The following is a 15066-nucleotide window of genomic DNA, read 5'->3' as shown; positions in this document are numbered from 1 at the left end:
TGCACTCCCAATGTTCATCTTTATTAGTTCCAGGTTCGGACGGGGATACAGTTTATCCTTCTAAATCTTGTTAAAAGCAGCAATATCCACACTCTGCACCTGGAAGGGGACAAAAACTGGAGTCATCCAGGAGTTCCCAGGAAAACACACCCTGAGTTCACCCCCTCCCTGTGGGCTCCAGGCCCTTCCCACATCCTATTCCAACACTTACATAGTCCTCAAACTTGGTGATCTCCTCCTCCAGGATGTCTGTCCCAACTTTCTCATCCTCCACCACACACTGGATTTGGAGTTTCTTGATTCCATATCCCACTGGGACCAGTTTGGAGGCTCCCCACACCAGCCCATCCATGTGGATGGACCGGACACACTCCTCCATCTTGGCCATGTCGGTCTCGTCGTCCCACTGGAAAAGTGGGAATTGGGAGGTTTCAGTGTTTTCCTGGAGATCATCAGCACCTCCAAGGGGTATCCAAGTGACACCTCTGGGAATGTCACAACTGACCAAAATGCCCTTTCTTGGCTAGGGAAGGCTCTGAAGATCTCAGAGCCACTTCCAGTGCCTCAAGGAGATCCAGGAGAGCTGGAGAGTGACTTTGGACAAGGATGGAGGGACAAGACATGGGGGAATGGTTTTAAACTGGAATAGAGTGAGATTAGATGGGATATTGGGAAGAAATTCCTCCCTGGCAGGGTGGTGAGGTCCTGGAGTGGAATTCCCAGAGAATCTATGGCTGCCCAATCCCTGGAAGTGTCCAAGGCCAGGCTGGAACAAGCTGGGATAGGGAAAGCATCCCTGCCTATGGAATGAGATGGGATTTAAGGTCCCATCCATCCAAACCCATTCGAGGCTTCCTACAACAACAAATCCCACCTCCCTCTGATTCCCAGGCTCACTCCCAGAGCTCCCAAATTCCCAAAGCCTTCACTCACCGGCTTCACATCCAGCAGGATGGAAGACTTGGCGATGAGTCCCGGCTTCTTGGCTTTCTTCTCCGCGTACTGCCGCAGCCGCTCCTCCCGGACTTTGGCAGCTTCCTGGTCTTCCTCCTCATCATCACTCCCAAAAAGGTCAATGTCATCATCCTCATCCTCCTCAGCAGCAGCTGGCTCGGCTTTCTTGGCCGGGAGCTCCACTTTTTTGGAGGGAACGCTGAATGGTTCCACTTTCTTCACCAGATCCGAGGGTTTTTTTTTTTAAGGGGAAAAAAAAAGAGGGAAAATATTAACCTGGAGTTGCAGCAGAGCAGCCAAAAAAGGCTCATGAATGGGAATCTCCACTGCTCAGGACACTGAACAATCCTCACACTCTGGGATTCATACGGATTTATCAAAACAGGATGTTTGTCCACATGGATCTTTGGCTGTCATTCCTAGAGAAAAATTCCAGTGTTTTTCCAAGGCTCACCTGGGTTGGAGGAACAGGTGAGGGCTGGTGGGAAGTTGAAGATTTCTCCAGAGCGTTCAGGCGGCTTTCCAGTTTGAAAATGGCCATCTGGAGGTCAGCAACAACTGGAAAAAGGAGGGAAAAATATGAAAAATGATCTTCAACTCCACATCAGGTCTCCAGCCAGGACAAGGAATTCTCCCACTCACCACTGCGGAGGTTCTGGTTTTCCACTTCCAGGTGGGAAATTCGGGACAGGAGCTCGTTCTGGTCACCAGCAGCTCCAGAGGAGCTTGTGCTTGCACTCTGCAACAAGGAAAACCAGGATGAAATTGAGTTGTTTCCCCTCCTACCAAAAAATCCATGAAGCAAAGCAGAGTTGTGTCTTCAGGGAGGGAGGAAGTTCAGGAGCTGAACTAAAACCAGGGATATTTTCTCTAAATTAGGATAAAAACTAATGGAGCAGCTCTATAACATGAAGCATAGACTAAATCCCAAGAAATTTCAGCTGGTGCCAAGGAGCAAAGGATAAAATCACTTTTCCCACTCTCAGATCCCAAGTGCCACTAAAACCACATAAAATTTAGCCCTTAAAAATCTTAAAGAGTCCCTTGGTCTCCTCTTACAACTCACTGAAGGACAGGAATGACCTGCCTAAAGTAACACTGGGAAAGCTGGAAAGATCCCAGGAATTCTACACTCCCACCTTCCCCAGCCCAGCCTTTAACTCCTCTCCTAACAATTACAATCTGCTTTAACACATCCTGAGGGAATAATTATTCCAACTCTGGCTTCAAATGGATTTTTTGACAGCAGAAAAAAAAAAGAGCTTTATTTTTTTATAATGTTAAGGAGGTTCCTTATCCATCAATTCCAAGCAGCAGAGGGAAAGAAAATAACAGGATTTGTCCTTGAATTGTCATTTCTAAGTGAAAAGGAGAGAGAATAATTTATTCTCTTTCATTCCAATGTGGACTCTCAGCAGTCACAAAAGATGGAAAGAGGGAAAAGCAGGTAAAGATGAAGAATATGAGGTGCAAGGGAAGGTCTGAATCATGGAATGGATTTGGGGAAGGGATTTTAAAGATCATCCAGACCAACAAATTCCATTATCCCAGGATGGACAGGGCTTGGAGCCCTGGACACTTCCAGGGATGAGCCTGGGAAATATCAAAGGAGCAGGAAAAAAAAAAAAAATAAAAAATTTCCATCTCCACTGCCTCAGCTGTGGATTCAGGCTCAGGACGGTGAGTGCAGATCCCAGGACACGGAGATGAAACAACTCCCTGCTGGCAGATCCCATTACCCAGGTTTATCCCAAAGGACAAAGTGGGAGGAAGGAGAACTTGCTCCATCCTCATGCCACCAAATCCTCTCCCATTTTTCCACAGGCTCCATCCCTGCAGGGCTCACTTACAGCAGAGCGTCCTGACTGTTTCTTGGGACGGGCACAAGGAGCTTCCTTGCTCCGAGCGGGCGTCTTCTGCTGCTGCAGGATGGGAAAAAGTTTGGGAAGATGGGAAAAGGTTTTGCAATTCCAGAGGGAGCTCGTGCAGGGAAGAGCCACATGCAAGGGGAAGTTAAGGAGGAGTGGGAAACAGCCTTGCACTGCACACAAACATTCCCCAGGAATCCTGGGATCCTCTCCACAAAAGCCTCAGTGTCTGCAGGGAGCTCATGCAGCGCTGTGGGCTCGTCACACCATGCCAGCCCTGATGCTCCAAGGATGGAAATCATGGAATTACAGAGGTGGGGAAACCCCTCTGAGCCCATGGAGTCCAATAGTTTCCCCAAGGCCACCACTGAGAGTGTCCCAAAGTGTCACATCCACAGGGATGTTAATGGGACTCCACCTCTGTGCCAGGGCTGGACAGCCTTTTCCATGAGGAATTTTCCTAATATTCCAGCTAAGCTTCCCCTCTGGTGGTTTCCTCTCATTCTGTCCCTCATTCCTTAATAACAGGTAATGATTCCCACTTGGGAATCCCATCAGGGATTTGTGGAAGTGAAAAGGTTCCCCCTAAACATTTTTTTTTTTTTTTCCCCCTCCAGGCTGAGCCCTCCCAGCTCCCACAGCTGCTCCTGGTGCTCCAGACCCTTCCCAATCCATTCCCTTCCCTGAAAACATTCCAGCCCCTCAATGTCCTTATTGTCATGAGAGCCCAAAACTGATCCCAGGATTGGAGGTGCCCCAGCAGTGCCAGTAGGGAGAGGAGACTTCTCTTCCCTGTCAATAATAATTCCTCAAATAAAAAAGAGGGAAGAGCATGGGAAGGGTGAGGGATATGTGTCCCAAGCTGAAGCAATCAAAAGATCTTAACTGGAACCCATAAGACAATGCAAGAGGCACAATCATTTCCCAAATCCTCCAAAATTATGGAAAAATTGCCTTTATGAGACTGTGGGACCTTCCCTGAGGAAAGGACACTGCAAGCTTTGGGAATGTGGAAGCACACCTCCATTATAGCACATAAAAACTATTCCCTCTTCCAACTTCCAGCTCCACACAAGTATCCATTAATTTTACCAGGGGTAAAAATTCAAAATTCCAAAGGTGGGGAGTTCCACAGCATCACTTCCTTTCTCTGCACTCTTGTATAAAGCCCTCAAATTCTTTATTATTAAGCCCTAATTTTTGTGCTGAACCCACCTCAAAGCTGCAGCCTATCTCAAATATTTTGGATAGCTGAAGTGCTTGGCAAAGCTGGAATTGTGCATAAATTATCCAAACAAATCAAATCCCTGGGATTTATGAAGGGTACAAAACAGGACTTTGGCTGAACAACTTGGGATATAAACATCTGTTATTTCCTGAAGCTTGAATCACTAAAATACATTTTAAATATAAGAGACAATAAATTTTTTCCTTGTGTTCAGGTGGAATTTCCTGTTCTACTTCCTGCTTTTCCTCCTAATCAAGGAATTCCAGACTCACCATATTCCAAGTGCTCATTCCTACATTTTATGACACAATCCCAGCCTGAAATTCCCATTTTCCCATCTTTTCACAACCCACTCTTTCCCTTGCCACATCCTAAGACCCCTGACAATAACTCTGGAAAAAGCAAAGACAAAAATCCCAGGATTTCTACTCTTCCTACTTTTCTCTGGATCACACAGTGTAAATTTGGGGTTTGGGAATGGAAGAAAGAAGTTTAGGAAAGCTCTAAAGTCCAGCTTGGTTATCTAAGATTCATTATGATCCTTGAGGGATATTCCAACTATTTTTCAGCCATGTGGAAGATACAACCCCTTTCCCAGGAACAAAAAATATCCAGCAGAGGAATTTTTTACACCCAGCACTAATCCCCTAAAAAGTCTCCAAACAATTTATGTCCCAAAATTCCTGTCCTGGCTTTGAGCTGTTGCTTTACTAGTTCCCTGTTACAGCACCTGGATGATCTAAACTTGTGGAATTCTCTCCCAAAAAAGCTCTTTAACAGGAGTCAGGAAAGAAATTTCTCATCTTTGGCAAAACACTCTGGAAGATGAAGATGAGTAGCACTTCCAGGTGATTTGGGTTTAGATTTCCTGCCCCTTGCACAATTCCAAAAGTTCTTCTCAAAGGAATTTTTGACCCTGTTTGGGATAGGGGCTTCCTTTGTCCATATTTTTTTTAATGAAATGAGCCAGTTCAGGAAAATTTTCCTTAAGGTGTTGGCTGAAATCCTGATTCCTTATATTCATCCCAAATATCTAGCTTCTTTCTGCTGTGATAAGGAAGAATATGGAATATTCCCCTTGGGAAAGGGGGAATTCCTTGTTTTTCTCTGATATTGGACTGATCAAAGACATAAACCAAAGCTGCTAAACATTCCAAGAAGGAATTATGAGGCCAAATAATGGATGGATTCCTTTGAGAGTCCCACTGCAGAGGCAGGAAATCAAAACACCTGGGCTGTATTCCATGGATTTTCCTTTCCCACAACACCACTCATTAGTATTTTAACTTCCTTTTACAAAAATAAAGATTTGGTTCTTTTTGCCTGCACTCAGCACAAAAACACCTCCACAAAGTACATTCCTGAGCTCCTCCAGGATGCTCCAGCCTCAGAGCTTGTAGCCAAGCTGAATTCCCTGGATGCAGCAGATGGAAAACACCTTTTTTTGTTGTTTTTTTTCCACATCCCCTAAACTGGAAGCAGAACAGGGAAGAGAAGGTGGCAGCCCAGTGTATCCCAAAAAAGAGCCACACACTCAGCCAGTTGGAACCTGTTAGTTAAGACCATGGGATCATCCCACCAGGAAAAAAAAAAAGACAAAAAAAAAAAAAAAAAAAAAAAAGACAAAAAAAAAATAAAGAAAAGGAAGGAAAAGCCCAATTCAGGGAATTCTTTTAACCCAAATCCAGTTTTGGCAGTGCTGCAGGCGAGCAGCACGTAGGGAGGGGCTGGAGCTGGTGGCACACGGCGCTGCACACCTTGGTCTTCTCCTCTAATTTCCAACCAAGAAGCCAAATGATCTATGGGGTTAGAATTCCATTAAAAAAAAATAAAAAATATGGATGCAGGCAGCCAGCTGGTGAGAGCTTGGGTACTCACTCCGGCCAGCGATTTCTGGATATTCTCCCTGGCTCTGGCAATGTCGCGGAGGATCGTGCTGGCTCCGTTCTCCTGCAAACAGCGCAGAAAGAACCAAGAGTTTCTTTTAAAAAAAAAAATATTAAAACATGGGGGGCAAAAAAAATTCATCAGGGAAGTTAAAAAAAAAAAAAACCAAAACAAAAGGAAGGAAGAGCGAGGGAACTGGGAAAATTGGGAATTGTCCTTTCCATGATTCAGCGATTTTTGCCATAAGGATTGGGGCTAAATCGGGCAATCCCTGGTCATGTGTCCAGAAGGATCATCCAGTCAAAGAGCTTTTAAATTCCCTATGATTACCCTGAAAAGTTTGGGAAGCTGCCAGAAGTTTGGAGTGACTCCAGAACTCCCTAATAACCCAGCCTCCAGCAGGATTTTTCCATCATATTACCCGAGTTCAGGCAGGAAGTGACAACCCTGACTCTGCTCTATCCAGAGAGGTGGGACCCAGAACACCAGGAATTTTCTCCCTATGCTCCTGCTGCCATGCCTTAACCTGGATTCCAAGATTCCCTCCCAGGAACTTCCATGATCTGTTCACTCCTTGCCTTTCCCAGACTGCAACCCCACCAGCAAGATCCGAGATGGAATTTTCCCCACAAGCCCCCAAACCCTGAGTTACCCAGAAAATAAAGGAGAAACAGCCTGGACACATCCAAGTGGGCCCCACTTCCTGCTGCTTCCAAGCAGGTTTTAAGGATATTTTTCCATAGGGGAAGTGGCTGATAAATTCATGCAGGATCTCCCAGGCAAACCTGCTTCACTGGAAGCTCCTGATGTGCCTTGAAATAATTGAACTGTTCCAAGAGGTTTTCACTCCAAAACCTACTCCAGCATTCATGCAGAGTTCCCAAATTTTTTTTATTCATGGTCTCCCAGGTGCTGTGCCAGCACCTAAGCCATGATGGGCAGCAGGAATAACTGGAAAGTGCCTAGAAGTTTTAATTTCAGCAAAAAGCTTCCCTTTAAGCACTTGGAAACAGGCACTGAACACTCAGCATTCCAAAGGCACAAACAGTTAGGAGCAGGAAGAGGTTAGGAAAGCTATGAACCTTGAAACAGGAATAATTCTGGGATAATATTGAAGCTGGAAATATTTCAGCTCAGCAGGACCATGCTTCCCACTCCACCTCCCCATCCCCAACTCACCGGTACCACAAACAGAGTCTTCCACTGGAACATCCAGAATACTTCCAGGAGTACAAAGAGAGGGATAAAAAAATCCCCCCCAAAAATTTTTTGGAGCTGCGGTGCCTTTGTTCAACCTTTAGGTTGGTATTCCCTTGGAATATCCCAAAGGACTGTTCCAAACTGGAAGGAAAGCAGCGTTTTCCCTGGATGAAGGGGGTCAGGGATGCTATTTGCCAATAAAATTAGGGATTTGGGGATTTCTAGCTCAAACTGTGCCCCCACAGATCCCAGCAGCCTGGAAAAGTTAAGGAGAACTGCTGAAAGCTGGGATTGGTTCACTTGTTAGAAGGGTACCTCATCTCCAGCTCCTCGGGATCAAACCCATCAGATTCCACAGCAAACAATGGGGATAAAAAAAACCAATATGGGTCATAAACAGCTTAAAGAGCTCCAGGGAGACTTGGGGGAAAAAAAAACCAGCACCAAGAGCAGAAATCCCATAAAAATCCAGGTGGATCACATCCTTTGACTTACTCTTGAACTGCTGGGATGGGGAATTACCTGCTGGCGGGAGGGGGCACCCATGGGGCCGTTCATCTGCTCGTAGAACCTTCGCTCGGCGTCGTCGTATTTGTACTTGTCAAACCAGATCTTGTCGTGCAGGAAGTAATCCACAGCCATTTTCCTGGGAAAAGGAGGGGGAAAAATAGCCACAAAAAGTGAATTCCTGCAAGGATTGAAGGTTAACAGCTCATCAGGAGCTGTTTCTGTGCCTGCAAGCTCGGCTTGGCTGTGGATTTAAGTATCCAGGATCCTCTTAAAAAAGCAGGACAGATTAATCACCCACCTGCCTGACCTGAGCATGGAGTGGGGATGGGATGAATCAGCTGATCCAGACTTTATTCCACAAAAAAAACCCCAAAAAACCAGGATTTTCTAGCTCGTGCTAAGGAAATGTCTTGTGTAGGAGAATAAAAAGGGAACTGAAGTCATGGATTGGGTTGGAAAAAGCATAAAGATCAATTAGGTCCAACCCCCTGCCATGGGACATCTTCCACTATCCCAGGTTGCTCCAAGCCTCATCCAACTTCTCCCTGGATACTTCAAGGGATGGGGCATCCACAAGTTCTCTGGGAAATCTGTATTAAAAATCATCAATACTTGGAAGAGGCAGACCTGGCACTACATGGAAAAACAGCACAAACCATCCCAAATCCTGCTGGGCATTAGGGGATTTTTATGGAGCAGCTTCCAAAGGCGGGTTAAATTCTTAATTTGAAGGGAAACAGAGCCCTTGAAAAAGAGGAAAAGAGGAAGTGCCCTGAATTCCAGCAAGGGACAGGGACAGAGGCAGCAGAAGTTTGAGGAGATGGAGAGCAGCACAAGAAAACCACAACTGGAGCAGGCTCCACAAAGCCTCTCCTCGTCATCCCAAATCCCAGTTTTCCATAAAACATGTCCACATAAGCCAGAGATGATTTTCCTGAAATCAAAATTCCTTCTTATCTCATCTACCCACTTGGAAGAGACCAGAGGCCACCAGACACAGGAGCTGCAGCAAAACCACTCTTCACACCCAAATCTCTGGGACCTGCTGGAATTCCAACCAGGATCATTCGCAGAAAATCCCAAATACAGACAAATTTATCCTATATTTTTACAGGAACACATGTATTTTCCCAATACCCAGTTATGACCAACTAAAGAGAATGTGATCCCAAACAGGACCAGCTCAAAGATATTTGACCCCTAAATCCCTTGACACAAAGACCCTAAAAGCTTTCCAAAAAAATTCCAACAAAACTAATGGATCAGAAGTAAGGATGGATGCTTCAAGAGTCTTTTTTCTTCCAGGAATATCCATCTCTACCTTAGCTCTGCAAACATCCAAGCCTTTGGAGAGGATCTAAGGACATTCCAAAAATTAACAGACTGGTTATAAATACCCTCAAAAAACGAAACTATAGGCACACACTCCAGAGTGATTCCCTACATTGTATTCCAGATATTCCCAAACCTTCTTCAAGCTGGATCCTGGTTATGATGCTGATTTTTATATGGGATGAGAGGATGGAAAAGATGATGGTGCTGCATCCATTCAAAAATGATGATACTGAGCTCACTTCCCAGCCCTGACTTTCAACATTCAACCTGTAGCTCCACACAAACACAGCCTTTATCCACTAGAATTCCTCAGGAGAAAGGGAATTCCTTGAGGGATTTTCCCCCCTGCTCCCTGCCCACTGGGATCATCTCCAAGTCCACCCAGTCTTCTCCACATGCAAATTCTTTCCAGCTCAATCCCGACCTGGCCATTTTTTAATTTTTTTTTTTTTTTTTTTTTTGCATGGGTGTTACCCCCAAAGAAACTTCTCCTACTTCGTTTCTGGAGCAGGAATGCTTGGAGCAGCTGGATGGGAAGGATTTCCAGCAGCAGATTCCTGGATCTCTGTTTTCTTCGCTGCTCTGTCTGCTTCCAGGGCAAAATATCGGGATTCAGCCCTGTCGTAGGTCACCTTATTCAGCCACACAGATTCACTGTCCTTGTGCAGGAAAAAGCAGGTAGGATTTTCCTTGGGAATATCAGGAAGCTGAGGGTTGGTGGTGGCAATTCCAGTTTGTTTCTCATGGTTGTGGTTTTTGGATGCTTCTGGGCAGCCGCGTTGCTGCCGTTGGGTTTTATCCGAGGGGTGCCCGTCCAACATCATCTCATAAAAATTCTTCTCAGCATCATCATAGAGAGGCTTTTCCAGCCACACCTCGGATGCCAGAGCTTCCCAGTTGGAAATCTGCGGCTTCCCATTGACTGTCTGCTGGTCAGAACTGGGCAAACTGGGAATGGAGGTGGCAGGAGAGTTGGGAATGCCGGGAGCCAAGCCTGGCGTGGCAGGAGTGGGCAAGGCTGTGCCATAGCCCTCATCTGGTGTTCCCAGCCTGGAATTCACCCCCTGGGATGGGATGGCCAGGACATTGGGAGGAAGGAAAAACTGGGATTTTTCCATGAATGCCCTCTCGGCCTTATCAAAGACAAACTTGTTGATCCACACCCCTTGGACAACATGGTGACAGGCAGCCAGGTTTCCATGGGAACACGCCGGGAGCACCCTTCCCTTGGGAATATCATGGCTGGATTTCGACCTGGCTACAGCAGGAGATTCCTGAGCCATTTTTCCAGTTTCAGGTGATTCCCAACTCTGGGAATCCGCTAGTTTTTTCCTGTAGGCGTTCTCAGCACGGTCGTACAAGGGCTTGTCAAACCACACGTGTTCTGCCGACATTCCCGCCAGGATCGCCTCCAGCTTGGAATCCTGAGCTTTGGATTTCGGGGAGCGCTTCCTTTTCCGCTGTTTTTTGCCATTCCTGGGTTTTTTCGGGTCCCCCTTGAATTCCCCCTCGATGGAATCCTCGTGGCAGATCCCATTGACGGCCTCGGGCTCCGGCGTTTCCCGCTCGGCTTCGTCGTTCCGGTGCTTTTCCAGCCACACCTTGTCCACGGAGCAGGGATTTTTCCGTGTCCTCATCTTCCCGAAAAAAATGGGCAGCATGGAGAGATAAGCACAACAAATGTAGTGGCAGCAGAGCAAAGCAAGGGCATGCAGGAGCTGTTTTTTATCTGTTAACATTCCCAGGAAAAAACACAAATATTCCATTTATTTCTCCCTTTTGGGATAAGTTTGAACTCCAAGGAATTCAATGTGGCTGGAACTGCCTTCCTCCTAAAATATTCCTGCCAAGAATTTCCCCCATTATTCAAAATCTTAAGTCAACAGGCAGGAAAAAAAACCCACAGGATTTTGTTCAAATCCTTGGGAATTACAGGGTGTTATTCCAAATTAGTGAATTAGTCATTAATTATTTTTTACTTATTTCCTATTAGGCAAAATTTTGGGAAAAGTGGATCCAATTTTTGAGGTTTTAGAGGTTGTTGTTTACTCCTGATTGGGTTTTCCTACTAAAAGGCAGCTGAAAAACTGGGATTTAAATTTGGGATAAAATCCAATTTATTGGTCAATTAAACTTGTCCAGGAGCTGGAAATCTCATTATTAATTCAATAATTAATTAATAAAAATTGACCTGTGGCAGGCTGACAAATAAAATTCCCAGAGAGATGAAAAAAATTATCCTCAAAAGTTTGTAATTCCAAGAATTCCTGGAAGATTTTGGAAGCTTCAAGTCCAAGGCTTAACTTTAACTTTCAATTTAAATTTTCGTTTTAAATTTATAATTCACTTTTAATTTAAAATTATTGCTTTGAATTTAAAAATTAATTTAAAATTTACACATAAATGCTTTTTTTGGGTCTCAGTATTTCCATTCAGATTTTTATATTAATAAATTAATTTTGTGCCTTTTAACATTTAAACTTATACAGTTTAAAATATTAATTAGATTCCAATTAGACAAATTATTAGGCATGGCAAAAGAATTTTTTTTCAGGAGGTGGGAAACTTGATTCAGCTAAAAATGCTTCAGTTTTCAATGCAGAATTGAAAGAAAATTCAAAATTAAAGCTTAATTTGAAATTTTAAATTTATCTTATGTTTTTTACTTTTATGGAGCAATAAATTCTTATAAGGACCTTTACACAGAAGTAAATTCATTATAGTAAATAAAAAACAATGAGTGAAATAATAAAAAAGTGGAATTTTGCACAAGAAAATCATAATTTTTTAAAAACTAAATTTAAAATTTGAAGTTTTTAAAATTAAATTTAAAAATTAATTTTTTTTCTCATTATATAATCTATTTTTTAAAGTGATTTTGCTCCAGTTTTTAAGCAGCTCCAAGCCCTTGAACTTCAGCCCTCATGGATAAGGTGAATTATGGAGTAGGAATTCCATAATAAGAAACTCCCAGGAGATTTCCTCCAATTGAGAAATTTAAAATGAATTTTAAAAACTCTTTAAAATTAATTATTTTCAAGAAAACTCTGCAGTAATTTGTCTAATAAACATCCCACCAGTGCTGACATTCCCAGATTTTCCAGAATTACCAAAAAAAAAAAAAACCAAAAAAAAAAAACCACAACAACTAGAAGGTACTTACTTTTTTAGCTCCTAGGACAGCATTAAAAGAAAACAGGATAAAATTAGAGAAAATTACCAATTTCTATGGATCCAGCAGCTCCTTAGCCAAACTAATTAATAATTAATAGATTAATTAATTAACATATTTAATGAAGTTTGGAGCTGATAAACCTTCCAGAACTCCATGAAGTTTGTGAACCAACACCACAGAAAACAAGTTTATTTATTAATAACAAGTAAAGGAACATTATTGTGATGTTATCCAAAATGATTTTCCCATCCAGGCAGCCTTAGAATTCTCAGTCCTGGCATGTGTTGACAGAATTCAGGATCCAAATTTTTGGGTGATTCCAAACATTATTGCAGCATCTTTTTGCTTCCATAAGCAGCCAAACTTTATGCTCAGTCCTGAAAAAAACCCAGATTTCCAAGGAAATAAAGCTTCTAAACAAGGAAAAATTGGGAAAAAAAGTAATTTTGTTTCTGTGTCCATTATCTTCCTGGAAGAACCTGGGAAAAAGGAATTTTAATCACACAAACCATCAGCTTTCAAAATTTTCCACCCAAAATTTCCATTCTTACCTCTTCAAACACAAAGTTTTAAGATTAAAAACCACACGCTGGCATTGAGAATGTTCTCCACTGGGAAAAGTCACAGCCCAGAAATTCAGGATGAGTTCAAGGATCATCAGGAAAATCAAAATATTAAGAGTTGTATCTAATATTTTATTCATTTAAAACTAGCTGTTCTGCTGGTTTCATTCCCTAACAGTGGCTCTTTCCAAATTCCTGCTGATTTTATTCCCTAAAATTGGCTCTTCCCTGAGTCAGATCCTTGTCATCACCTTTGCTATGAGACAAAGCTCCCCATTCCAGGAAAACACCACAATTCCCATCCTTGATCACCTACAAACACAATTTTCTGCTCCAAGCTGAAAATTCCTCATGAGATCATCATGGACATGGGAAATCAGCAGCAGGGAAAGGCAAGGAATGTGTCACCTTCAGGAGAAATAGGGGGAAAAAAAGAGTTGGGAATGAACAGCTCAGGTGAGGAAAAATCCTACCTGAAGGTCAGGGAGAAATGGGACTCACCTGGAAAAGGAAAGAATTACAGCAAAACAGCTCAGAAAAAGGGAATTTCTCATCCCTAAGGATTGTGATCATCAGGATCCCAATCAATGCCAAATCATCAGTGACCTGGATACGACGGAAAAAATCCATATGGGATTTCTGGGAACGCCCATGCAGCAGCCTCAGCAAGTTTAGTTAGGGATGTAATCCCTCAAAAACCCCATGGAGCACAACAGCAGGCTCTGCCCATTCCCAAAATAGCTTGGAAATGGATCCCTCCCTCCTGAGATCAAAAAACACAGGGAGAGGACAAACACCACCAAGGTGACAGAATTAGGGAACAACAGCACAAGGAAAGATGGACAGGTGAGATAAGCAGAGTCCAGGTGCACCCAGAGCTGATTTTCCAGGTTCCCAGCTCCAGGATAAGTTTGGAAAGGCAGCCAAGGGGGTTGGGATATGGGATGGATTGGCTGCTCCGTGCCAGGACACAGCAGCAGCTCCAGTTTCCCTTTGCAGCAAGTGACTGGACAAAAAATTACAGGAATGGGGAGAGGAGCAGATCCTCAAGGCACCTGGAGCAGGTGGGGATGTGTGGGATCCCTAAATTCCCTACCCTACCAGGGCAGGAATAACACTGACTCTTTTATCTCCCCCCACCCAATCCAGACTTGAAGAGGTGAGACTTTAATACACCAGGAATATCCCCAGAAAACAGGGAATATGTCCCCACAATCTGTGGAAAACCACAAAGGTTTAGGGAGACTCCCCACCCACCCCTTACCTGTAACAGAATTCCAAAATCCTGGGAAACGAAAAGGACCACAAAGACATAGAGAAAACTAAAATCCCCCCTTCCCTGTGTCTGGCAAGGGGAAAGGGATCTCCCAGATAATGAGGGGATCTCCCACATCCTCTTTTTTGGGGTGTGAGTGGAAGAGAAACCCCACTGGGAATATGGAGGGGGCTTCCATATGCCCCTTTCCAGGACTTCTAAAGGAAAAGGAGCCTGAAACATTGGGAGTGGTGAGCGTCACTACAATATTCCCTTGGGATTTTAAGTGGGGGAAGTAACCCCAAGAAACAAGGGCATCCCCAAATATTTCCCTTTAAGAGTCTTAGGGGACTCCCATGACCCCCTTTCCAGACCTATTAAGAGAAAAAGGACTGAAAATATGGAGAAAGGGGGGGTCACCCCAGCATTCCCTGGGATTCTATGCATGGAAAAGTTATCCCAAAAACTAAGAGCACCCCAAATCCTCTCCCTAAGGACTCTGGGGGAATGGACCCTAAAGACAATGGAAAAATCCCCCCCAACTCCCTTTTTTAAGGATTTAACAGGAGGAGAGACCCCCTACACGTAAGAAAGGATCCCCAAAACTCCCCTCTTCCCACCACTGTGGGGGAAGGAGCCCCATTCCCTATGAGAGGGCCCCCAAATCCCGCTTTCCACAGAAGTGCCCTGAAGAGAATAAAAGGGGTGACCACAACCTCCTTCTTGGGGATTCTGAGATGATAAAGGAACCTTACACACCCTGAAGGGTGCCCTGAGCACCTTTGCCCCATATAACATGAAGGGCCCCCCAATCTCCCGCCCTAGAGGGATAAAGGACGCTCTGGAGACGCTCGAAACTCCCACTAGAGCGGCTCAGGGAGAGGGATAAAGGACCCTAAGTGGGGATATAAAGATTCCTATGGGCTGGAAACCAGGACTCACCCAGAGCGCTGACCCCGCAAGGCCCCTCCGCTCCCTTCGGCCGCCGCCGGGATAGAGGAGGGCAGCGCGCGCCGCGCGGAGGGTTATGGGGGAGGCGCGTACCACACGTAGCGCGCGGGAGGGGTGGTGAAGGGGGGACATCCACAGGG

General features: G+C 44.4%; 1 protein-coding gene across 7 annotated transcripts; it reads right to left on the bottom strand.

Annotated features, from left to right (window-relative positions):
• On the bottom strand, positions 1 to 15024 carry EEF1D (eukaryotic translation elongation factor 1 delta). 7 transcript variants are annotated; one of them, XM_056486172.1, is made up of 9 exons: positions 14918 to 15024; positions 7660 to 7783; positions 5929 to 6000; positions 2805 to 2876; positions 1597 to 1693; positions 1409 to 1512; positions 934 to 1170; positions 212 to 406; positions 1 to 99 (listed from the first exon to the last, which is right to left on the bottom strand). In XM_056486172.1, exons 2-9 carry the CDS (start codon positions 7777 to 7779, stop codon positions 61 to 63), a joined length of 936 nt encoding a protein of 311 aa, XP_056342147.1. In that variant the 5' UTR covers positions 7780 to 7783; positions 14918 to 15024; the 3' UTR covers positions 1 to 60. The 7 variants fall into 7 exon arrangements, with proteins under 7 accessions (XP_056342147.1, XP_056342143.1, XP_056342148.1 ...); XM_056486168.1 differs by lacking the exon at positions 14918 to 15024 and adding an exon at positions 9478 to 10868; XM_056486173.1 differs by lacking the exon at positions 2805 to 2876.
• Between the last annotated feature and the right edge of the window lie 42 nt (positions 15025 to 15066).

The sequence above is a fragment of the Oenanthe melanoleuca genome, chromosome 2, assembly GCF_029582105.1.
Source record: "Oenanthe melanoleuca isolate GR-GAL-2019-014 chromosome 2, OMel1.0, whole genome shotgun sequence".
NCBI classification, from domain to species: domain Eukaryota; kingdom Metazoa; phylum Chordata; class Aves; order Passeriformes; family Muscicapidae; genus Oenanthe; species Oenanthe melanoleuca.
The sequence above is the reverse complement of the archived record's forward strand: the minus strand, read 5'-3'. Positions and strand labels throughout refer to the sequence as shown.